Source organism: Mytilus edulis, chromosome 3 (assembly GCF_963676685.1).
Source record: "Mytilus edulis chromosome 3, xbMytEdul2.2, whole genome shotgun sequence".
Taxonomy (NCBI): Eukaryota; Metazoa; Mollusca; class Bivalvia; order Mytilida; family Mytilidae; genus Mytilus; species Mytilus edulis.
In genome coordinates, this window is record NC_092346.1 from 102,511,226 (window position 1) to 102,536,303 (window position 25,078).

Consider the following 25,078-nt stretch of genomic DNA (forward strand, 5'->3'; position numbering starts at 1 on the left):
ATTTTTTTTTCGTGGGTATGAATGTTCTAACTTGTGAGCCTCCACCTTTTTTTTTTTAGAAAAATACAGGATTTTATTGTCGTTTTTTGTTGCTTTATTTTTAGACAAGCTCCAGATCAGTTTGATGAAAGTAAATTATTTCAAGGTGATCCCAAAGAAGCAAAGAAATTAAAGGTAAAATGAATTATAGTCTTACATTAAAAATGTATATGTGAAATATCCAGTAGAGAGTTATAAAATATCTAAATGTTTAATTCTATGAAAAACTATTTGAGTATCTAGTTATTTTGAGAAATATTTACCACAAAATTCAAATCTTTAAATGAAACATCTGAAGTCATATAATTAAACATTTTAAAATTTACTCTTACGAATAAAATGTTTGATTAGTATGATTTTTATATGCATAAATATTTTTCATAATCAACACAACTTATCTACTTCCTCCAATATTTAAGCAGTTTCATACATTGTCTGAATAACTATATGTATTTTATTCTATTTTTCCCATAGGAAGAATTCCGTGCTCATTTTATGAATGTATCCAGAATAATGGATTGTGTTGGTTGTGATAAGTGCAAGCTATGGGGCAAGTTACAGGTAATTATTATTTTCTCATATTTATCCCACAATATTATGTCAATTGTTTAATGATAAAAAATAAATTCAACTTGATGTATAAGCATGGTAGAACATCTTCCTTAACCTTATATGAGGACAACAACATGTTGATGTGATATGAATTTGTATCCAACTTTGCACCAAACCAACACATTAAACATGCTGGTTAACAAGGCTGAAGATCACATTATTGTGGAGCAGGATCTGCTTACCCTTCTTGAGCACCTGAGATCACCCCAAGTTTTTGGTGGGGTTTGTGTTGCCAACTAGTTTTCTATGTTGTGTCTTTTGTACTATTATTTGTCTGTTTGTCTCTTTATGTTTTAGCCATTGTGTTGTCAGTTTATTTTCAATCTATGAGTTTGACTGTCCCTCTGGTATCTTTCACTCCTCTTTTGAGGCCTTATTAAAAAACATTATATTTACGCTTTGATTATATTTACAACTTCCTCTCTACAGTTTAGGTCCCATCCATTCATAAAGCTTGCCAAGTATTTATTCATCCCTTTATTGCCTTTAGATTAATGCTTTCCTGATGGAGGTATATCCAGGAAAGCACTTCAGATACAACCAATTTATAAAGTGACATTAATCAATAACTTTTATTTGCAGGTCCAAGGCATGGGTACAGCTTTAAAAATATTATTTTCTGGAGATCAGATAGGACCACATTCCACAATAAATGCCAGTCAGAAGAAAAAGTTTCAACTTAGACGTACTGAAATTGTCTCACTTTTTAATTCTTTTGGCAGGTCAGTTAATTTGATATTTAGTATGTAGCAAATATATCTTTCATCTTGGTCAAGCTTTAATTGTTAGAACTAAAAGTTTTCAAATTAATAGTACATTGTACCAATTTTACTACAAAGGATGGGCTTTTGAACAATTAATATCTCATTCAGTGATTTATGAATGCTTAAAATGTAACAGAAGTACATTGCAGTAATTAAAACTTCCATTTAAATTTTCTAGTAATGTCCAACTTGAAGTAGGGGAATCACATTAAGCAATCCTGCATTGAAGGATATTTGCTGTGTAAGAAATATAGTTGTTAACCTTATTTAAAAATATAATTCTCATCAGTGCTGCACCAAACCAATGCTCAGAAATAAGAGGGAATCTAACATCGAGACTTATAAAACAAAAATTGAAAAAAAGAAGGAGGGGTGCTAAAATGTGTTACAGAAAACATCTGTATGGAACATAATCTTAGAATTAAACAAGAAATGGACAAATTTTACAGAAATGATTAATTTCCAATTTTGCTTTAACTTTATTTCAGATTATCAAGCAGTGTACATTCAATAGAAAAGTTCCGACACCTGTTGAGCTGACACCACCACTTAGATTATCTCCCTTTTGCTCATGGAACTATGTTTCCCACCACGGCTGTGATTCTTACGCTTTCATATGGCTTTACAGTGATATTCACAAATGGCTATACTATGCTTAACTTTGTTAGTTGCTTTATGGTAAATCCATATTGATGAATTCTGTGCATAGTTTATAGGCTTAAAAATAGAACTTAAACCCTAATTAACCATTTTAACAGAATGCATTTTTAGACCAAATGTAAATGCAAGTCATGAATGATTCAGTAATTTTCAAGTGCATAGTCTTTAGTCATTATAAAAAATGCATTTTGTTATTTCTTAGAATTGTCTCTGTTTAAAACAAATCCTTTAACATATATTACCAAACATACAAATAATATAAAGTTTATGATGACATATTGTCAAAAGGATGTTCAAACTTTATACATTCTTAAGCTCATAAAATTTATTGATAAACATTCAGCCATTATCTATTCTCTTTTGACATGAAAAGTTAGATTTTTTTTTATGTAACTTATGTAAAGATAAACTATTGTTAATGATAGCCAGAATTTTTGAACTCATGTTTTTCGATACCATTTACCAAGTTAAATCACATCAAATGCAATAGTATTTTTGATAATTCATGTCATAACCACATGTGAATATATCTGATTTATATAGACCTTAAAACATTCCATCAGAAAGATGAATATAGTCTTCACACCCTAGAAATGTTTATAATTTATCACCAGTGTTGTTCAAAGAATAAATTGCATATATTTTTTTGTGTGAATGTATTTGGTTATGATTAAATTGTGTGTACAAATGTGGCCTGTATGTTTATGTTAATTAATTTATTACAACTTTGTTGTGAATAGTTATAGTTAAGATTTCTTGCTGGCAGAGTGTTCTATGTTGTGAATTAAGTTTTTTATTGATGTTATAAATTTTTACTTCATTTTTAGAAAAGTTTATGTCATTTATTTAATAGCTTATTTAAGGCAAGTTGATACAGTTTTAGGATATATAAATTTTCAATGCCTGTAGTTTCAAATTTCATTTACAAGAACATTTTGATGATGAATCTGAGGATTCAAATGGAACGTTATATGATAAAGGTAATTAATGTGTAAACTAGGGCGATTGACTCGCAAACTGAAAAAAACCAAAGGACTTTTATGTAAAAGCTTGATAGTCAGCAACTCAGTTTACACATCAATGCATTCTACAGAAAATGTGTTTAATCCAAACATTTCCAATTTTTAATTAACAATTTTTGGTACATTGGCTACTATTTACCATCAAATGTGCTATTGACATTTTGTAGCCGCCATATTGGCTATCTTGAATCCCTTAATGTTCAATCAATGCAATAGAATCTAGAATAAAATAACACCTACCTCAAAAGCTTCATTTTAATGAGATATTTTATTTTAAATTTGAATCAAACAAGAAACAAAATAATCTTCCTCTTGAGAGTTTTTATTCGTATGATGTCAAGCTGCCCCGTGACGTTAATGAGCCAAGCTCAATGATGAAAATTCACTGCATTTTATTTATAGTATATTTATACATTTCCATTGAAAAAGAAGTAACAGTTATGTATTTGTTTTTTAATAAATCTCAATTTGCTTGAACCCCTTGATCCCATGTGTATGTATTGCGCATGAATAGATCACAATGTTAGTTACGAAAATAGTTTCAGCAACATGGTCTATTGAAGTGTAAACCAAGGGAAAAATGCTAACGGACCAATCCAATTCAAGTATTTGTAGATATGAAAATCATGTAAGAATTATACTGATGTTTACCCCTACTAATTAGTAACAAAACCAATGTAATGTTGAAGTTTTTTTTTTTTTAAATGAATTTCATGGTCACCCAAAAAATCCATGTCTGCCTGAAATACATATAACATTGCATTCAATTTTAGTTTTTTAATGATAACCATACTAGTCTTTAAGTAAGATTAGTATTACTGTAGTCAGTATATTGTTATTATTTGTATATAAAATGGTCAATTAATTACTTTTCTTAAATCTAGAAACTAACAAATTGTAGAAAATATTATGTACTTTAAAAAAGATATTTATTTAAATTAATATTTCTCTAATATATATATACATATAACTGTTTATGAACTATTTGATACCATGAATTTATGAATATTCATAATGGCTTTTGTGGTTTGAGGTTAAACATGATTTACACAAAATGCAATTTTAGAATAGGCTTGTATGCAGAATATATTAAAACCATAAAATCTAATTATCATATATTTTTTTCACCAATAACTGAAATTAATGAATTCGCTTTAAAATATGACAGATAGTTATTTAACATTTATATTAAGAGAAGACTTACACTAAACTATTTCAAAAATCGTATGACTTGGAGTTCAGTCTAAATATTTTGTCTCAAGACAAAAATCCAAAATACTTGAACTATGTAAATTTCTTAATAACGTATATATATATATATATATATCAACAGTTCAAAGTTGATACTAACATATAAATATATATGTCTGTGCGTATTCTTATATAAAAATAAGAACATTTTTTATGATTGCCAATGTGACAACTCTCAACCAGAGACCAAATAACATAAAGGTTAACAACTAGTGTTCACCATATGACTTTTGCTAATGAGCAAACTTAGTTAACTTCTACAAAAATAGTTATTTGATAATTGTAGCCCAAATGTGTTTATGGTATGCTTTAAGTAGTGTAGAGGTTTACAATCATTAAGTGAGAGATCTTTCGTTATAAAAAGTTTGCCTATTAAGAATGATATAATTTGGTGCTTTAGTTGCAATGGAGATTAATACTGTAGGGTCTTCATTTCCTCTATTTATATAAATTATCACATTGAAAACAAAATTTGAACATGTATTTTATTTTTTAAAGTGATATTGGTGTGTAAAGTATGACTGTATTTGTGAGATTTGTTTTCCTGTTATATGCTGTATACTCTTCAGCTGTGTTCCTAAATTCACCCATGTAGCCTTATCATCATCAGCAAAGATAGACCAATCAAAGGTATTGTCTCATACTTGTAATGAGGGGTGATATGTTTCTCCAAGTTGAAATCCCTGCTATAAATGACAGATCAAAAATATGTGAGTTTTGTCAAGTGTATGAATTTTGTGTCAAAATGTTATACACCAAATCATGTCTTCTCTAATAGATAATTGATTGAAAAGACTTGAAATCCTCTTTTTTGGTTCTCTTTGAAAATATTATAGATTACTTTTTCACACTAAATGTGTATGTTCTCTTAATTTCAAAGGGGTCATGGCAAATCTAATTTTCTTGAAAATGATAGATATAGCATTTGATAGTGAAACAATAATAAAGGAAAATATTAATAAATATTGCTCAAATTTACTTGAAATCTAAAGATCTAGTCATTAGACTAGTTATTTCTATGTTCTAGATATTAGCAAAAATCCTTAAAATATTTCTCTATTGTTGTCCTGCAGTATTTTCTCGTTTTGTTGATATATTATGTTGTTATCTATTTTCATACAATTTTGTCATTGTTATTTCATACAGTTTATCATTAAATATAAAACAATATTGTGTTGTTTATGACTTTATTCATCTTTACACTCAATGCAGTGTACAATTTTATTGAGTTTGCTGATTAAAAATTCACACTTTTTAGCTATATAGATTGAAACAACTGTCAACATTCCAATGGGAACCAATTGTGTCCCTCTTCTTGTAGACTTGTTCTTTTGTTATTATTAGGCTGACTTCATACAGTAATTTCTTTGGAAGAAAGATAAGAAGTTTGCAATATCCTTTAACTTTACTTTCCCCAATATAGATGATGTTCTAAATAATTCAAAATTTGGTGACTATGTTGAATACATCTATTCCATCGAACTACAGATAAAGGTTACAACAGATACAGTTAAGTTGGCCTCATATATTGACTTACATCTAGAAATTGACAAAAAGGGTCGTTTGAAAACAAACTTTATGACAAAAGAGATGATTTTCTTATCCAAATTGTCAACTTTCTATTTCTATGTAGCAACATTTCAGCAGCGCCTGCATACCGAGTATATATCTCCCAATTGATACAATATTTCCTGGCTTGTAGTTCCTATCATGATTTCCTTGATAGAGGGGTGCTGCTCACAAGAAAGGTATTAAACCAAGAGTTCTAAATGGTGAAGTTGAAATCATCCCTTGGTAAATTTTACGGACGCCATTACGAGTTGGTTGACAGTTATGGAATTATCGTTTCACCGATTTTGGATATGTTAATTATGTCGTACCTACAATCCCCTTCCCTTTTCACGAATGTGACCTCGAAGAAGACTATTTACTGGATTTTTTTCAATAAAATGAGCAATATGAATGGTGTCGCATGTGAAGCAGGATCTGCTTACCGATTCCGGAGAACCTTAGACCACCCCCATTTTTTGGTGGGGTTTGTGTTGGTAAGTCTTTAGTTTGCTATGCTGTTTCCTGTGTACTATAATTGTTTCTTTGTTTGTCATTTTTATTTTAAGCCATGGCTTTGTCAGTTTATTTCCGATCTATGAGTTTGAATGTCCCTCTGGTATCTTTCATCCCTCTTTTAGCAAAGTACAGTATAATTGTCCTCTTTTCTTTTGTTTGTATACTGTCACATGTTGGCAAGGTGAAGCATGATTCTGTTTATTGTTTTAATGTTGGCAAGGTACAGTATAGTTTGTCTCGGTTCTATTGTTTGTATGCTCTCACATGTTGGCAAGGTAAATAAAATTGAGAATGGAAATAGGGAATGTGTCACAGAGACAACCCGACCAAAGAGCAGATAACAGCTGAAGGCCACCAATCAGTCTTCAATGCAGCGAGAAAATCCCGACCCGGAGTGGTGCTGCAGCTGGTCCCTAAACAAAAATGTAGACTTGTTCAGTGATAATGGACGACTTACTAAACTCTGTCGTATATATGAGACTATAATTGAATGACTAATAAAGCAAGGTACAGTATGATTGTTTTCTACACTGTCACATGTTGGTAAGGTACAGTATGATTGTTCTCTGTTTTTTGTTTCACACTGTCACATGTTGGCAAGGTACAGTATGATTGTTCTCTGTTTTTTGTTTCACACTGTCACATGTTGGCAAGGTACAGTATGATTGTTCTCTGTTTTTTGTTTCACACTATCACATGTTGGCAAGGTACAGTATGATTGTTCTCTGTTTTTTGTTTCACACTGTCACATGTTGGCAAGGTACAGTATGATTGTTCTCTGTTTTTTGTTTCACACTGTCACATGTTGGCAAGGTACAGTATGATTGTTCTCTGTTTTTTGTTTCACACTATCACATGTTGGTAAGGTACAGTATGATTGTTCTCTGTTTTTTGTTTCACACTGTCACATGTTGGCAAGGTACAGTATGATTGTTCTCTGTTTTTTGTTTCACACTGTCACATGTTGGCAAGGTACAGTATGATTGTTCTCTGTTTTTTGTTTCACACTGTCACATGTTGGCAAGGTACAGTATGATTGTTCTCTGTTTTTTGTTTCACACTGTCACATGTTGGCAAGGTACAGTATGATTGTTCTCTGTTTTTTGTTTCACACTGTCACATGTTGGCAAGGTACAGTATGATTGTTCTCTGTTTTTTGTTTCACACTGTCACATGTTGGCAAGGTACAGTATGATTGTTCTCTGTTTTTTGTTTCACACTGTCACATGTTGGTAAGGTACAGTATGATTGTTCTCTGTTTTTTGTTTCACACTGTCACATGTTGGCAAGGTACAGTATGATTGTTCTCTGTTTTTTGTTTCACACTGTCACATGTTGGCAAGGTACAGTAAGATTGTTCACTGTTTTATTGTTTAGCACTGTCACATGTTGGCAAGGTACAGTATGATTGGTCTCTATTCTATTTTAGTACACTGTAACATTTTAGCAAGGTACAGTATGATTGTTTTCTATTCTTTTGTTTGAACACTGTCACATGTTGGCAAGGTACAGTATGATGGATCTCTGTTCTATTGTTTTATACACTAAAACATGTTGGCAAGGTACAGTATAGTTTGTCTCCGTTCTATTGTTTGTATGCTGTCACATGTTGACAAGGTACAGTATGTCACATGTTGGTAAGGTACAATATGATTGTACTATGTTTAATTGTTTTACACTGTCACATATTGGCAAGGTAAAATATGATTGTTCTCTGTTCTATTGGTTTCCTCTGTCGCATGTTGACATGGTTCAATATTATATATTTGTGGTTCTATTCTAGGCACTATATTATTTTCAATTCTTACGCTTGTATATTGTTTCACAATGAATAACTATGACATAATTATCCGTTATACTGTCTTAACACTGTTCATGTGTAGTGAGATTTGTTAACTACCATTTGGTTGTAGATGTTCAATGCATGTATTTTTTTTCTATCGTTTGTTTTCTGTTTCTTGGTGCTATGCTCAGAATGGAACACTGTCCTATCGTTTGTATGCTGTAACTTGTGGGCTGTTTCAGTATTGTTAGATACTGAGAGTCTCTGTTATATGAAAACCGTCACTTAATTGTTACGTAATTCGTTGTCCTCTGCTCAATTGCTTGCACGCTGTCAATTGTTAATCTGGTACTAATTCTTCTCTGTTAAAATGTTTGTATATATATATGTTGCCTTAATGCAGTATTTTTATGAATGACCTTTTACACTAATTTGTTTGGTTTTTGTTCTACAGTGTGTGCACTAATTTATTGGTAAGATACATCATGGTCCTGCTCTACTGTGTGTATGCTAGTTGCTAATCTTTGTCTAGATACAGAATTGTTCTCTGTTCTATTGTTTGTACTACGCCAATATTTTGACTATGTACAGAATTGTTCTTTGTTCTGTTGTTGGCAAGACACCACTATGTTAGCTAGGTACAGTATCTTTTCTGTCCCATATATGTTATTGCTTTGCTTCATAAAAAAGAATGGCCAACATAGATACAAGTGTCTTGTTTTAGGGAGGGATAAATTCTACTTTGTAAAGGATCACTCTGATTCAAACAAAAAAATCTCTGATACTGATATTATCAAGATGCTTGATTTCTTGATTGACAACATATGTGTTACGTTCGGAGGACGTGTTTTTCAACAGACTGTCGGCTTTCCAATGGGAACAAACTGTGCCCCTCTACTTGCCGACTTGTTTCTTTATTATTATGAGACTCACTTCATGCAGGAACTTCATAGGATGAAAGATAAGAAGTTAGCAATATCCTTTAACTCTACTTTCCGCTATATAGAGGATGTTCTTTCATTAAATAATTCAAAATCGGGTGACTATGTGGAACGCATATATCCCATCGAACTAGAGATAAAGGATACTACAAATACAATAAAGTCGGCCTCATGTCTTGACTTACATCTAGAAATTGACAATGAGGGTCGGTTGAAAACAAAACTTTACGACAAAAGGGATGATTTCAGCTTTCCAATTGTGAACTTTCCATTTCTAAGTAGCAACATTCCAGTAGCACCTGCATACGGGGTATATATCTCCTAATTGATACGATATTCCCGTACTTGCATTTCCTATCATGATTTTCTTGATAGAGGGTTGCTGCTCACAAGGAAGCTATTAAACCAAGAGTTACAAATGATGAAGTTGAAATCATCCCTTCGTAAATTTAACGGACGCCATCACGAGTTGGTTGACCGTTACTGAATAACCGTTTCACAAATGATACTGGATATGTTCCTTACGTCGTAACTACAATCCCCTTACCTATCATGAATGTGACCTACCGAATTAGACTATTTACCGGATTTGTTATCACATAAGCAACACGACGGGTGCCACGTGGAGCAGGATCTGCTTACCCTTCCGGAGCACCTAATATCACCCATAGTTTTTGGTGGTGTTCGTGTTGTTTATTCTTTAGTTTTCTATGTTGTGTCATGTGTTCTATTGTTTGTCTGTTTGTCCTTTTTTTATTTTTAGCCATGGCGTTGTCAGTTTATTTTAGATTTATGTGTTTGACTGTCCCTTTGGTATCTTTCGTCCCTCTTTTGTTGGTACAACAGTATTAGTATTGTTTTCTATTTATTTTTTGGTAAAACACAAATCTGTTGGCTATGTATAATATCTTTTATGATCTATTGTTGTTACTACTAAAATCTATTTGCTAGGTACAATGTTGTTCTATGTACTATTGTTGGTATTACAACAATATTTCGGCTAGGTACATTATTGTTCTGGCTAGGTTCGTTATTTTCTCTGTTCTTTTGTTGGTATTACACTTATCTATGGCTAGGTATAGTATTGTTTTCTGTATAATTGTTCTATTGTTGGTACTACTTTAATCTATTGGCTAGAAGCAGTATTGTTTTCTGTTCAATTGTTGGTACAACAAAACTTGTCGGCCAAGTACAGTAGCTTTCTGTTGTATTAATTGGTACAATACCAATTTGTCGGCTAGGTACAGTAGCTTTTCTGTTCTATTGTTGGTTCTATTTCTATAGTGTGTAACTTTGTAGATCGGAATCGTTTTCTTTTTTCTATTGTTCGTACACTTATTTGTTTGCTACGTAAAGTAGTGCTTGCTCATCTGATGTTTGTATAATAATCTTTAAGCCAGGTAGAGGGTTTTCTATGTTATTGGTTGTACACTAGTCTAGGTACAGTTTGGTTCGCTGTTCTCATGTTGTTATACTATTTGTTATATTGGCAAAACATATGAAATTTTATACACCAAACAATGAAATATAAAAAAAATCATTTATTCAAAAATTAAAACATTGATATAAAAAACATGTAAAAACAAATCTTTATAAAAATTAAAAATAAAATATACTGCTATTTCTTTGATTGTTAGTAAGAACACAACTCTCAATGACAATTTTCTAGTGCTGGAGACAGTTTAAATGCTTTCCTGTAAAATTCTGCAGCTTTCATGCAATCTCCCATTCCCTGTAAAACAAAACAAAAGGTGATTTGATTTTAAATATTGTGGTTTTAACGCAACTTTTAATCACTGCATTTAGGCTAATTCGTGGCGACCAGTTTTATTGGTGGAGGAAGCCGGAGTGCCCAGAGAAAACCACCAACCTTCGTAAGGAAAACTGACAATTCAAGTCAATTAAGATTGGAGTCGAGTGCACCTGCACGAGCGGGGTTCGAACTCACAACACCAGTGTTGACTGGTTAGTGATTACAGTAGTAACTACCTAGACCACTCGGCCACCGAGAACTCAAACAAAAGATGTATAATAATTCTCTTTTATTATATTATTATAAAACCATATCAATGTTTGATTGCAACACAGAAGCATGAAATTCAGATGAATATTGATTAAAGTAAATGTCGTACAGGTTTTATATAAATTCTTGAAACACTTTGTGAATGCACCTACAGAAATTAAAATAATATGTTGGATAAAAGGTCTTGGTTTTCCAATTACAGTCTCAAAATTATAAATATTAGTCTAAATGAGTTTGCTTGTTAGTTTATAACCATTGAGTAGGACAAAAAAAATGCAAGGGTTCCGCAGAACATAGTGTCTCGCCTACTTTTGCTATTAATCGCAGGCTCATCAAAAATGAGGGGAAAACTCAATTAACCACAGAGTGAATGTAATGTTTTCTGGCAGAAAAATGGAATTTCATTTTCACAAAATTTTCATCTGGATACTATCTGATGATCATAAACAAGCTTCTGTTCAAGTTTGGTAGACATCCAGTACAGTATAAGGAAATTATTAAAATTTCAAAAACTTTTACAACAGAGTGAATATTTGTGGACGCCGTCGCCGCTGACCACGATGAAGCCGACGGATTGTACGATCGCTAAGTCTCGCTTTTTCGACTAAAGGCGAAGGCTCAACAACTAGTCAATACAAAAAAGTTGTATATAATACCGGAGGCATAATGGTTTCTATTAAGAAACCCACGAATTTTAGCGTAACGTCCTGTAGACGTCGGTTAAGCCTCGGTCACACCTTACCAGATAGCACGAATGGACGCCTAACGGATGAAAATAAAAGTTGTCCGTTGACAAAATTGTTATCCGTTGGGATTCAGTTGGTGTACTGACCGAATAAAACGGACGTGTAACAGATGCATAACGGACAAACACTGGATATGCAACGTAAGAGAAACGGACACGTACCGGACATAACGGATGTCGAACGTACATCCAACGGACGAGTACCGCATAAAACGGACACCTAACGGAAGCGTACCGGATAAAACGGATGAACAAGATATACAGTAAAATCAAAGGCGACAATAATAAAACATGTAAATCGCATAAATATTTAAAATGTTTCTGTGTAACTGGTTTTGGTTTGTTCTTCAAAATTCCGCCGAAGGACAGTGTATGGCCTGAATAAGAACTGCTTGATTGTGAAGACGTGTCTATATCACCGCCTTCATTTATTAGTTTTGATCTTGTTCAACGTAATCTGTACGATTTTTATGTTTGAATTTAGATTCAAAACAAACCGCACATGTATATAATATAGGTGCTATTAATTAGTATTGCAATGTGCATTGTGTTTAAATGTAATATCAGTGTTTAGTTCTATTATAATCTTAAATAAATCCTATTTCTATCTTATTTTTTAGATATAATTTTTCAAATATGACGTCATCTTTGTGATGTTTCAGAAATTCAAATGTCTGCGTGACGTAATATTGTGCCTTTTCACCACTTCGTATGTGACGTCATTGTTATGACTTTTTGCGTTCAGGCCTGGACTGAGTCGGGTGTGTCTATTTTCTGTGTTGGTCTTCAATGTATTATGTATTCGGGTTTTGTTTTCTGTAATTAGTTAAGACGTCAGTTTTATCATGTAAATCTTTTATATTCATTTGATAAAATTTACTGTTTGCAATAGCATAAATTGTTCTATATAATAAGGATGTTCTTATCACAAGCAGAAAACCCTAGCCGAATTTGGCACAACCTTTTTCAACTTTTGATCCTCAGAACTGTACAACTTTGTACCCTTTTTTTGACTTTCAAACTTTTATATCTTGGCGCCACTGGTAAGTCTTGTGTGGACGAGGCGCGTTTTTGACATTTTCAATTTTAAACCTGATGCCTTTTGTTATCTATTATTCATGTGTTTCGTTGCCCAATACGTTCTCCTATTTATTTGTATTGTAGTCCTGTATTATTATGTTGTCATTTTAATGTTATACTAAACAATGCCATCAAAATGTGAGGTTTGGCATGCCACAAAACCAGGTTCAACCCACCATTTTTTTTCTTTAAAAATGTCCTGTACCAAGTCAGGAAAATGGCCCTTGTTATATCATAGTTAGTTTCTGTGTGTGTAACATTTTTACGTTGTGTTTCCGTTGTGTCGTTTGTTTTTTCTCCTATATTTGAGTTTGAATTCACATTACTATAAGACGTGTCACGGTACTTTTCTATCCCAAATTCATGTATTTGCTTTTGATATTATATTGGTTATTCTCATCGGATTTTGTCTAATGCTTAGTACGTTGCTGTGTGTGTTACATTTTAATGTTGTGTTGTTGTTCTCCTCTAATATTTAATGTTTTTACCTCAGTTTTAGTTTGTTACCCCGATTTTGTTTTTTATCCATAGATTTATTAGTTTTGAACAGCGGTAAACTACTGCTGCCTTTATCTATACTCTAAGATCGATTATAAATAATAAGAATTCATGAACCTTAATAAATCTGACATACCAATAATTGGCATTTCTGACGTTAAATTTTCAATTGGCATTTATCCGTTTCAGATCCGTTCATCATCCGTTTTATCCGTTATACGTCCGGTAGAAGTCCGTTTCTCATCCGTTCAACATCCGTTTTATCCGTTAAACGTCTGTAGAAGTTCGTTGGTGAATTTATCTTCCAGACCTCCAACGGATGTATAACGGACACGTACCGAATACAAAACGGAAACGAAACGGACGAGTAAAGTACAAAACGGACGCCTGGACGTTCAACGGACATTTTATCCGTTGGACATCAGTTCAAAGTTTTGAACATACTCAAAAATTTCCACCAGACAGAACGGACGTCGACGGATAAAACGTACGCTTAACGGACATTCAACGGATATGGACGGACGTCTAACGGATACGAACGGACGTCTAACGGACATGAAAGGATTGAAAAAAAGTTTTCCGTTAGGCTATCCGGTAAGGTGTGACCGAGGCTTAAGGAACTTTTATTGTAACGTCTTTCTTTTGTTGTTGTAACTCTATACTGAGTGTGGCTACCGCAATACAAATATACATCTTATTACAACTTTTGTTTCCTTCACAATATTATGGTGCCGTGACCAGGATATATATGTGAAGGAAACACAATTTGTAAGCTGTATATTTTTATTGCAGTAGCCACATTTGGTTTTTTGTTTCCTTCACAAGAGATTCATTCAACTTAGCCTTCTTTGATTGAATCGTGATTACAAATCTATGGGCGTTTTATAAAAAGACATACACTTCATACATGTGATTTTTTAGGACATTCAATGTCTGTCTGGAAATCTTTGCTCCTGGGAATGTTTGTTTTTCTTCAAATTTACACTATTAATGATTGAAGCCGTTGCAGTTGCATAAACATTCATCATAGATACCAGGAAATGAAATTTTGAATATATGCCAGACGCGCTTTTCGTCTTCTTAAGACACGTATACAATTGTTACCTCTAGTCTTTCTGCCTCTTGCAGTAGCTGTAAAGCCTTTTCTTCTGAATCGTCCATTGTTTTGTCACCACATTTCTGATACATTATATCTGTTCGTAAAATATATTTAGTCCCATCTCTGAAAATAAAAACATAAATTGAAGCGACTGAAACCAATATCACAAAACATCTCCATAAGTTACAGTGTTTAAGGTGAATGTACAGGATGCTTTTAAAACCTCCAGAGATTTGAAAAAACACCTTTCATTTACAGAAACAAGAAGATATGGCGTGAGTACCAAATGATACAACTCAATAGTTTCTATTTATTATCTTCTTAATTTAATCATTAATATTTAAGCCATTCGTTATGCAAAAACAAATATTCAACTCCGTTCACCCTATCAAACTAAAAAAACGTAAACACATATATTACCTTACTTTCTGACCTTCGTGCAATCTTTGATGATTAAACAAAATGGCCATTCCAGGATGAGGATGAATTTTTTCAAGAATATTTTTGTCTTCAGCACAATATTTACCATTTGCATCCTATAAAATTACATAAATAATGTAAATGAATTCAACGTAGATACCAGTAAGCTACAGCCAGTAATAAAATTGTATATGCTAGACATGTGTTTTATCTACAAAAGACTCATCACTAACGTTTAAAAATGGTTTAAGAGCCAAAGATACAAATTTGAAGAGCATCGATGACCTAAAATTTCGAAACGTTTACTCAAATAGAGCAGCGTAGATTGAATGTGAATAAAATAAATATTTAGTGTTCAAGTAAGTTATAAGTAATGAACATATGTATGGAAAAAAAACGATTAATGGTGAGTTAATTCAACCAAAGGTTGGGTAAATTCATCCATAATAAAACAAATCAAATGCATAGCACCATTTAAATAACTACAATAACATGCCCATTGCATTGTGTACCTTATATAAAGTCTGATTTTCATTTACAAACTGCGTGCAACCATCTTTGAATTCGTTATTTAGATACAACATAAATGTCTTTAATGACCTTTCATTAGAACTTTTTGCATAAAATCCATCGTAATGCGGCGCAAAGTGTCCTCCTGGGTAGTATCTACATAGTCTGAAAATCTGGAAAATATCAAATACATTACACTTTTCTTATTAAGCTCAAATATTGATGAATTTAACAAACAAATGTTATTCCACAAAATGTGGCATACGCTGAGTAATGAAGACCTTTGTATATTTTTTTAAAACCATGAAAAGTCTGAAGTCGTTTTTATTTTAAAATCTATTCATAGATGTTCTTTAAGGAATCATAGACATTAATAAATTATATATAAATATGCAAACTGTATTTATATTCTACAACCATTTTTTTATTGACTATACTAACTTTCTTTATCATTTATCAGTTATCATTTGTCATTTACTATAAGTCAAATAAAACATATAACCATGAAAAACAAAATTTTCACACTTTTTTTGGTATTCTTGTCTTTCATTTCTGCTTATGTACTTTGCCTATATGCTTTTTTTTTGTGTTTCTTGGCATATTTGTTTGTTTTATAGTGATTATGGTTGACTTTTGTACCCCTATTTTGAATTGTTTCTGTTTGTTTCGTCAATATAATGGAATTTTATGCGACTATCATAGTCAAGTGAAATGTTAAGCTAGCAATAAAACCAGCTTTAATCCACCATTTTCTCTGTATCAAGTAAGGTTTATGACATTTGTTATCTATTCGTTTGATATGTTTGGGCATTTGGTTTTTCCATTTGATTGGGTACTTTACTTTTGCAGTTTCCTCAGAGTTCGGTATATTTGTGAATTTGCTTTTTATATTAGAATCAGATGTAACATTTTCAGTGCCATGTCGCACTACAAGCATACTCCTACTTTTTAAATGTATATTTAGTTATTTACAATATTGGAAGTGATATAAATACATTCATGCTTACATTATTTAAACCGCATGGTTCCCATTTTCCTTTCAATAAAAATGGTATACCATGTATATGTTGAGATTTGGGGTCTTTGGTTTCTGTAAACTCTATTGGTTTCAAATGATCTTTGATTCGATCCCAAAGAATTTGTGCAACATCTGGATTGTTCAAAGTTATCCTGAAAATATATGAGACACGTTGTAAATTCATATTTCATACTATATAAAAACTTTGTGTGTGTGTGTTTGTTTATATATCTCGTTCGTGTATTGTCCTCTGTGCATAAATTTTCCAATCCTCTTTAGCATTATTGGTTTGGTATTTTCTACCTTCTATTTTTTCATGGACATCATCACCCCTAGTTTTTTGGTGGGGTTCGTGTTGTTTATTATTTAGTTTTCTATGTTGTGTCATAAGTGCTGTTGTTTGTTTGTCTTTTTCATTTTTAGCCATGGCGTTGTCAGTTTGTTTTAGATTTATGAGTTTGACTGTCCCTTAGGTATCTTTCGTCCCTCTTTTGTAATAGATTGTGCATTTTTCTTTGCTGGAGATAAGTTTCATAAGTTGATGAACATACTAAAAAATAAAATCTCAAACAACTGAGTTCCGAGGAAAATTCAATCGGAAAGTCCCTAATCATATGGCAAAATCAAATGACAAAACACATAAAAAACGAATGGACAACAACTGTCATATTCCTGACCTGGTACAGGCATTCTCAAATGTAAAAAATGGTGGATTGAATCCAGTTTTATAGCGCTAAACCTCTCACTTGTACTACAATGTGATCAAATTCTGTTATATTACAATAAAACAGACATAATACAGGTATCAACATTTTACTAAATAGGAGGGATTGCCGGACATCAAAAATGTACCATTTTTATATTTTCAAAATTTAAACTCAATCTCCACTTTGAACACATTTAAAGTTGAACGCCTTTCGATTTTACTATGAGTTATTAAACCTGTTAGAGTATAAATGTTCGATGCAACCATAATCTTTTCTAATGTCCAATACTAAGTCAGGAATATTGCAGTTGTTTTTTTATTTGATGGATGTGTTTTTACTTTTAATTTTGCCATTTGAAAAAGAACTTCCAGATTTGAATTTTTCTTGTAGTTCGGTATTTTTGATAATTTACTTTTTTTATCAGCAAAGTTGTTATTTTCTTCTAACTAGGATGATAAACGTGTGTTTAGGTTATTTGGATATATCTAACAGGGGATTGACATCGGAGCTATTCCTCTATAACCTGAAAGATCACGATTGTCAAAGCACATATTTGGTCGACCCGACTGGCTTTATTAAGTTTTTTCGGTATACTGCCTTCTTCTCGTCATCGTTCAAAATATAATATTTAGTATTCCTTTCCCGAATGATCAGTAATACCATTTTCTAGTTGGTGTTATTGAAAAATATATATACTAGTAGACTGAAGTCTGCGTTCTACTCAAATCACCTACATTGAATAAATGTTCATACTTCCGTTTCCATGTGTCATATACTGTGTTTACACATCGTTTTTCTTCCCTCAAGAGTATATCGAATGTATTTCTCGAATTAAGAAACTTTTCTCGCACACGTTTCTTTTTCATACCACATCCTTTCTATTTTTCGTGTTCGCAGATTTTATCCGTTTTTTCCGCTATCTTGGATTTCACTTCATCAGAAAAAAAGTTCAATAAAACAACCATAGGCTGCACCGAGGTCTTGTTTATCGGTTCAACTATTTTTTCAAAGTTTAAAAACAAAATTGTTCAATCTTCACTCTCAACGCATTTCCAATTAATCAAAGAGCTGAAAGCTCTGAAGAAAAATGACGCCACTGTCTCTAATATTGGGATAGTTTTTATGCAAGTCTTGATTTTCACATACCGTAATTAGTTTAACAATGCAACATGTCTCGTAAGCATATAATTGATATTCGTATATGTGTGTGTGTGAAGTGAAGGTGCCAACTGGCTGGGTTTTTTTTAAGACAAATGAATAGGTCAAGACTACCTGAATTGTACAAATAAATACTGTAGAAAGGCTTCTATATTTCTCACTGGTACATAGGCTGAATCCGGGTCCGTTCGCGCCCATTCACGTTTGCGCCAACTCATGTTCGCCCCCTTTCACTTTCACACCCTACATGTTCGCAACTAATCTTAATTGGTTTTGTGTTTAATAACTCTGTAAGCAAGTGTTTTCTTATAAGTATAATTGTTGTCATTGTCTCAAAATAAAGTGAGACAGCATTTTTTTTTGTGTTGAATAAATCTTAATCATGTTTTGGATAGCGTATTGTTAAAGATAATAATAATCCTTTCTAAATAAAGTGGTATTTTTCAACGTTTTATTTAGCGTGGAATAACTCTTAATCATGTTTTGGTTAGTGTATTGCTATACTTTGTTTCATTGACCTCTTTCATAATGAAGTGAGATTCTGACTATTTTTTTTTCCTGTGTGTTGAATAAATTTTATCATGTTTTGGTTATAATAGTGGATTGCTATATTTTGGTTCCTATATTTTATTGTTTCATTGTTTCAGATCAAAGGGCTTAAAAACAATTATCTTTTGTGTTTTTCCTTTAAAATCTTCAATGTTTTACTCATACCAAGCTATAAATACATTCAGTATTTACACCAAAGCAATTTAAAACAACAATCATGATTTTCCAATTATTCAACTTGAATTTGAATTAAAATTGGGCGCGAATGAGTAGAGTGCGAACGGACCTTGGGTGTGAACGTGCGAGGTGCGAAAGTGTATTGGGCGCAAACAGACCTGATACCACATTGTCTGAACCCCCTTCTCCCACAAAATATGAAGTAAATTAAAAACAAATTGTTCAGAGAACAATTGAAGTCTTTCCACTAGAAAAGATCTATTTTTATATTGAAATATGAAAAATCAGTTTAAAATGTTAGTTCCTATGGCTTTATGACGTCATATTAACCTATGACCTTGACCTCAATTTCAAGGTCACAAACCATGGACCTTGAATCAAAATATCCTAGGTCTTTAATATGTTTGGTTAATGAGTACTACCACTTGACGCGTAATTTTAAATGTAAGATGGACAAAAACTCCCTTTTATTGTATGCGCAGCCTTTCAACCAAAATATACAAGTAAGGACATGTCGCAACTAATAATTTATGAAAAATTATTTGTCAAAATGTCATACAGTATTTGAAAAGAAGTGAAAATAAGCCAAAATCAAAATTTATAATATGACCTTGACCTTTGACATTGACCTCATTTTCATTTTTAGTACCAATGACCTCATGAAGACCCTAGGTCTCTATCAGTTATGGTTTACCAGTTGAAAATGCATATCGCTTGAATCAAATGAAAAAGGGGGAATAACTCTCATATGGAGTCCCCATAGAGCTATGGTTCAAACGAATATTCTTATCCTAAATATGTAACGAGCAATTTGGTAAAATAAAATCTTTTACGGTTACGAAGGAGAGGTGGCCACAAGAAAAACAGTGTTTGGGGAGATAACTCTTACAACGTAATGTATTTTGTTATAACTACATTTGATATATGTTTCATTATAATACTTTATTCTGATTGGCTAACTCCACATCACATGTTATTCCTCAAGCAATTGCATCACTCAATAAAACTTTTAATTCATGATAACACGTGGTCCCACAATAAAGTGCACAGATGAATTGAATAAAAAAGTTTAAAAATTCGTGTTTTCATGATCCTAGCTAAAAAAAGTAATTATAAGTATTGAATGTTTCTTTTTGTAACCTCATAGGGTTGCAAAAGCGTTGACTGTGTGCACATTTTTAGAATGAAGCGCTTACGCTTACGCGCTTCATACAAAGAGTACTTCGGTCAACGCTTTTACACCTCAATGAATTTACAAAAAAAAAGCATTCAATACTTAAATGCAGTTGTAAATTTTTAAAGCAAAAAGAGTTAATACTAACTTTCACTTTTTTGGATGTTCATGTACATTTTGTATGTATTTATTTTTCTCAACTACATGATTTTTTTGGTGTATTTTTAATGATATATATGAGTAGTCCAAATAATTATTACGTCTGGCAAGGCTTTTTAAATTTTATTCTGGGACACCTTCCTATGACCACAAGGCTATGTTAATTTTTTTCTGGGACGCCTTCTTAGGAAGCCTTCCTACGAACGTCTTAGGAAGGCGTCCCAGAAAAAAATAAAATAGCCTTGTCAGACGTCATTATTATTTGGACTAATACATGAGATATTGGATATTTTTATGCATTATTTAACCAGTTGAGTCTTTTACAGGATTGTTTGTTTAATGCTGTTTAAACATTACTGAAAAAAAAAAACCTTAAATTTGCTAATTATTTGGCATGAAAGTTTGATTTATTGAAAGGGACTCATAGTTTTCCATTTAATTTTAATAATTGTCTAATGGTTAAAACAAATTATAGCTTCGTTGTTTACTTTTATACACAACAACATATTCACTTTGGTTTCGTTGTTTACCTAATATTCACTATGTACTTGGTAACAGTTATTAATTAATTGAATAGAAAATATTATAATAAATATTATTGGAAGCCGAATTGACGTCAAATAGGTGCCGATTTGACTAGATGCCAATTTAACCAGGTGCCGACTTGACTTGTACGTTTCAATTCCTCTGCGATCGTTTGCGGTATTTTCTTGAGAAAACCTATTTTCCATCATCAAAGAGAAGAAGAAACTGCTTGAAATGATTCCCGAACGCTTCGTGATTGTTAAAATAAGTTTAATTCACTCAAAAAACAATTTTAAAACTTGCGATGTTTAAACAGGAAGTTTCAAAAGCACGTGTAAAAGAAGAAATTAACCGGTGAGAGTGGAAATCCGTACATAACATATATCACTATAGTACGACTTTTAAAGCAAAACAGTTTCATCCTTTTGTAAAACAGTCTTTAATATACCTATCACATTAATGTTTGAAGGGTCTTAAGCTTATTCAAACCATAAAAGTCGGTATGAAACACCAAAACGGAATGAAAATAACCGATTACGTTTTGTAGTTTACAAAATTCTGGACTGGTTCCTGTCAAACTACAACACTTTGTCCGACTGTAGTGGAATACAAACAGAAACCAGTTTGTTTGTAAACTGGTTCCTGGCTGATTACTACACAATGCTCATGCATATTAATGATAACACAAGCACATTCCAGTTTGTATTGAAATTAGTAAATACGAAACCAAGCGCGGTAGGCAGAGAAATCAGGTCGGCAGTTATGGAACAATGACTGCGTCATTTTCCAAAAACCCGTTTGGTATGCTTCGAGAACTCGGTTTACATGGAAGTGTTTGAATATTGGAGTTAGATGCACACTGTGTTTTCTCTTGTTGGCTAGTCGATTCTCTCTTTAAAAGAAACAGTAAGCAACGACTGGTCAGGTATTCGGTTCATGTCTTGCAATTCTTATTCGTTGTTATATAAGACCTAATTCTGACATTGACAGTGAATACAGGCATATTTTCATGGATTGTTTTTATAAAGTCTACGACTGATTTTCTATGTGCGTTAGCATTTGTTTTTGTTGCATTTTAGTGTTTATGTTGTTTCCGCTTACCCCCTATAATAGTTGATGTTATCCCCTCGGTTTTAGTTTGTAACCAGCATTTGTCTTCGCTTAATCGATTTATGGTTATTGAACAGCGGTATACTGATTTTGCCTTTATTTACCTCGTTTTTATATACACTATAATAAATCTTTTTCTTCTATTAGTACGCACAAATAACAGTTGATTAGGAAATATATTCATAAATCATGAAAGTTGTTATCCATTCGTTTGATGGGTTGAGCTATTGATTTTGCCACTTGATTACAGCCTTCTGTTTTGAATTTTCCTCCGAGTTCTGCATTTTTGTGACTTTGATTTTCATTGTTTGCATTTGAACTCTAATCAATCGTCTCTATTGGTGTTAATTGAAACCTATTTATTCATAGTGAATTGGGAAACAAGTTATTGCAATTTGAATTAATCCTTTTCCACTATGCGGGTGCGAGTGCTGCCTTGATGTGGCATTAGCATGATCTTTTTTTAACTGATCTACAAGGGTGTCTTTTACGTGCAAGAGATATGACTCTTTCTTAAAAACATGTCAGCCATTTATCGTCCCTTCCGACGGACTATCATCGTTTTTTAAGACCATACTAGCAAATGGTGTCAAGGGAGAGCGGAAAATTCAGTCCCTGAAATCGTCTCCCCGGACGGGGATCTAACCAGGAACATTTGTGATAGTAGTCCAGTGTGTCACAGCTCTTTCTATTGGTGTTACATCATCAACTCCTTCGATGAAATTTGAAATGCCTGAGCATCTCGAGTTGACATCAACAACTATTTACATTTTCCAATGTTCTGATACTTGTATAACCCCGTGGATTCCGGCATCAGTCCGTGAACTTCGGCACGGGTTACATTAAAGTCTGTAGGTCTATAATTGTCACTATGGCTGCTTTAAACGCAAGACCGTATAAAATATATAGACAAATTTATTAACACAAGTTTACAGTTCAAAAGCTAGGGGAAGACTGCCCCAGCAACAGTTTACAAAACATAAATTAATTCAAAGATAAGGGTATTAAAAACATTATAAAAGGTTCTCAAGAAATATATCTTTCATTGTCTAATCTTATGTAATAATAAACGGATTATATTGTCCTCCGGCTTAACTTAGCAAAATAGCAATAATTGCTTCTTTTAAGTTGAGTGTAAATTTAGCACTTTTGACAGCCATCGGATTAAGTTATAAAATAGTAAATCTATAATCTCTTTGGATATTTGAAAGAAGAAACATTATATTTAAGAATAAATCAATTTAAAACGAAAACTCATATAAATATTCAAAACGAGAGTTCATATAACTTTTTAAGACGAGAGTTCATAAACCTATTAAATTCAAAACGAGAGTTCCTAAAAAGCACTTTGCAAACTATAGTAAAAGTTCCCAATGTCACTTTTCTTCCGGTTATATTCTCCACTACTTCCCCGAAGTGCTCGTCCCGAGCACAAATTGCTACATTTTGTATTAAAGCTTGAAGTGTTATTTCTTCTATGGATAATTCGTCTTTGGGTAACTTTATATAGATCTTTTATTATGCATTTAAACTTTCTACGAATTCTATCAATTCGTTTAATGTGTTTGTGTTTTATTTTGCCATTTGATAAGGGACTTTCTGTTTTGAATTTTCAAGCTGTATCCGATGGTGAAATTGATTATTTTCACTTTCAGTGTGCTGAGACAACCCGCAAACATTCCATACATCAAGGGTTAGTTCATACCTTCTTTTGTACTTGAATTGTTATTACTTTGGATTTTTCTGTTTCCTTTGTCTTTTCCATAACTATTGTTTTGTCCTGTTGGGAATTTAATGTTACCACTTCTACGCCTACATGGGGAATATTTAATTGTCTTCATTCTTTATTACATCTCTTACCTGCAGTCAATTTCTCAGTACTAAGAATACGCCTTGATTGTCCCTTTTGTTTTTCTGCCTGTAACTTCATCTTCTCCTTGCAGTCATATATTCCTTTATTTATATTAAACCGACATTAGATTTGGTAACCGTTGAGGCCCAGAATGTTGAATACCCCCTTTTTTTCAATCAACAGATGACAACCATCATGTTAGTGATAGGTACAGCTGAAGACTTTAACAGTCAGGTTGGGTTTTTTTTTTTTTTTGTGCAAGCGCGAACAAATTTATTTAGTTTCTCGACGCTGTCAATCCGCAAATTTCATATCAAATTAAGTTGTTTTCAAAATTGGACACTATAAGGTATGTGAGAAATCTGCATTCAGAATATATGTTTGGTCTGACATCTTCTTGACCAGAATGCTTTATTTCATCAAATCACAAATCAAATTGGAGATCAGAATATATTTTTTTATGACTGCTCTCCCCCCTGTTTTTTTAAACTTAATTATGGTCTTTCCCTTACTTATTTTATGTTGTAAATTCATACGTCTAAATACATAATACTGACCGTTGTGCACTTCTATATTCGTCCTTTACCCCCTTCATTCTTTCGAAACCGATCTTTTCTCCCTCACTGATAATCAAGTTACTTTCTTCTCGAGATAACACATCATATAAAAGAAACCCCTCATCGCCGAAATCTGCGATGTCTTCTTTCCGAATTTCTGACTTTGATGTAGTAGGTGTAAATGAAATTGTCGTTACATTATCGATATCGCAAGCTAATTCGCCTCCTTTATTTGTGTTTTCTTCCAAACCGGGTATAAATTCCATAGTTAATGTATCAATGTATAGGTTTAAATTACAAAATTTTGAATTGGATTGCGCAATATTTGTTTACTTCTGAGTACATACTAATTTGAAACCATATACGGAAAAAAATTCTATATTCCGGAATACATTTTTATTTGCAGTGTACAGAATCCATGCCAAGTTAACTTTTGAAAATGTTTGTACATGTATAAAACTTCATGTACAGGTGATTACTTTTTCAAATACACTCGGGTGTAAACAATCACATGATTCAATCTGGGACTATTATACTATTATAGTATAGTATAATAGTCCCAGATTCAATATGACTTT

General features: G+C 32.5%; 2 protein-coding genes across 7 annotated transcripts in view; one reads left to right on the forward strand and one right to left on the reverse strand.

Moving 5' to 3' along the window:
- LOC139518026 (ERO1-like protein alpha) overlaps positions 1–5,518 on the forward strand; it is a 41,733-nt gene extending 36,215 nt beyond the window's left edge. For all 6 annotated transcript variants that reach the window (XM_071309665.1, XM_071309664.1, XM_071309663.1 and 3 more), the window contains 4 exons: positions 105–174; positions 514–600; positions 1,234–1,373; positions 1,904–5,518. In XM_071309665.1, coding sequence (XP_071165766.1) covers positions 105–174; positions 514–600; positions 1,234–1,373; positions 1,904–1,955 — 349 coding nt within the window. In that variant the 3' untranslated portion in view covers positions 1,956–5,518. The remainder of the gene's footprint in view (positions 1–104; positions 175–513; positions 601–1,233; positions 1,374–1,903) is intronic.
- Positions 5,519–10,667: 5,149 nt separating this feature from the next.
- Positions 10,668–24,832, reverse strand: LOC139518028 (uncharacterized). The gene is made up of 6 exons (XM_071309669.1): positions 24,501–24,832; positions 16,522–16,684; positions 15,517–15,687; positions 15,005–15,120; positions 14,590–14,707; positions 10,668–10,871 (listed from the first exon to the last, which is right to left on the reverse strand). The coding sequence occupies exons 1-6, from the start codon at positions 24,764–24,766 to the stop codon at positions 10,791–10,793; spliced, it is 915 nt and encodes a 304-aa protein (XP_071165770.1). The 5' UTR covers positions 24,767–24,832; the 3' UTR covers positions 10,668–10,790.
- Positions 24,833–25,078: the final 246 nt, after the last annotated feature.

Bases quoted from the DNA above. Each gene is read 5' to 3' on its own strand.
- LOC139518028 (XM_071309669.1), bottom strand. From the start codon at position 24,766: ATGGAATTTATACCCGGTTTGGAAGAAAACACAAATAAAGGAGGCGAA. The intron at 16,685-24,500 runs GTCAGTATTATG...ATATATTTTCAG, and splicing joins GAATATAGAAGTGCACAACG to GATAACTTTGAACAATCCAG. The intron at 15,121-15,516 runs GTACACAATGCA...GTAATTTTATAG, and splicing joins AAAATCAGACTTTATATAAG to GATGCAAATGGTAAATATTG.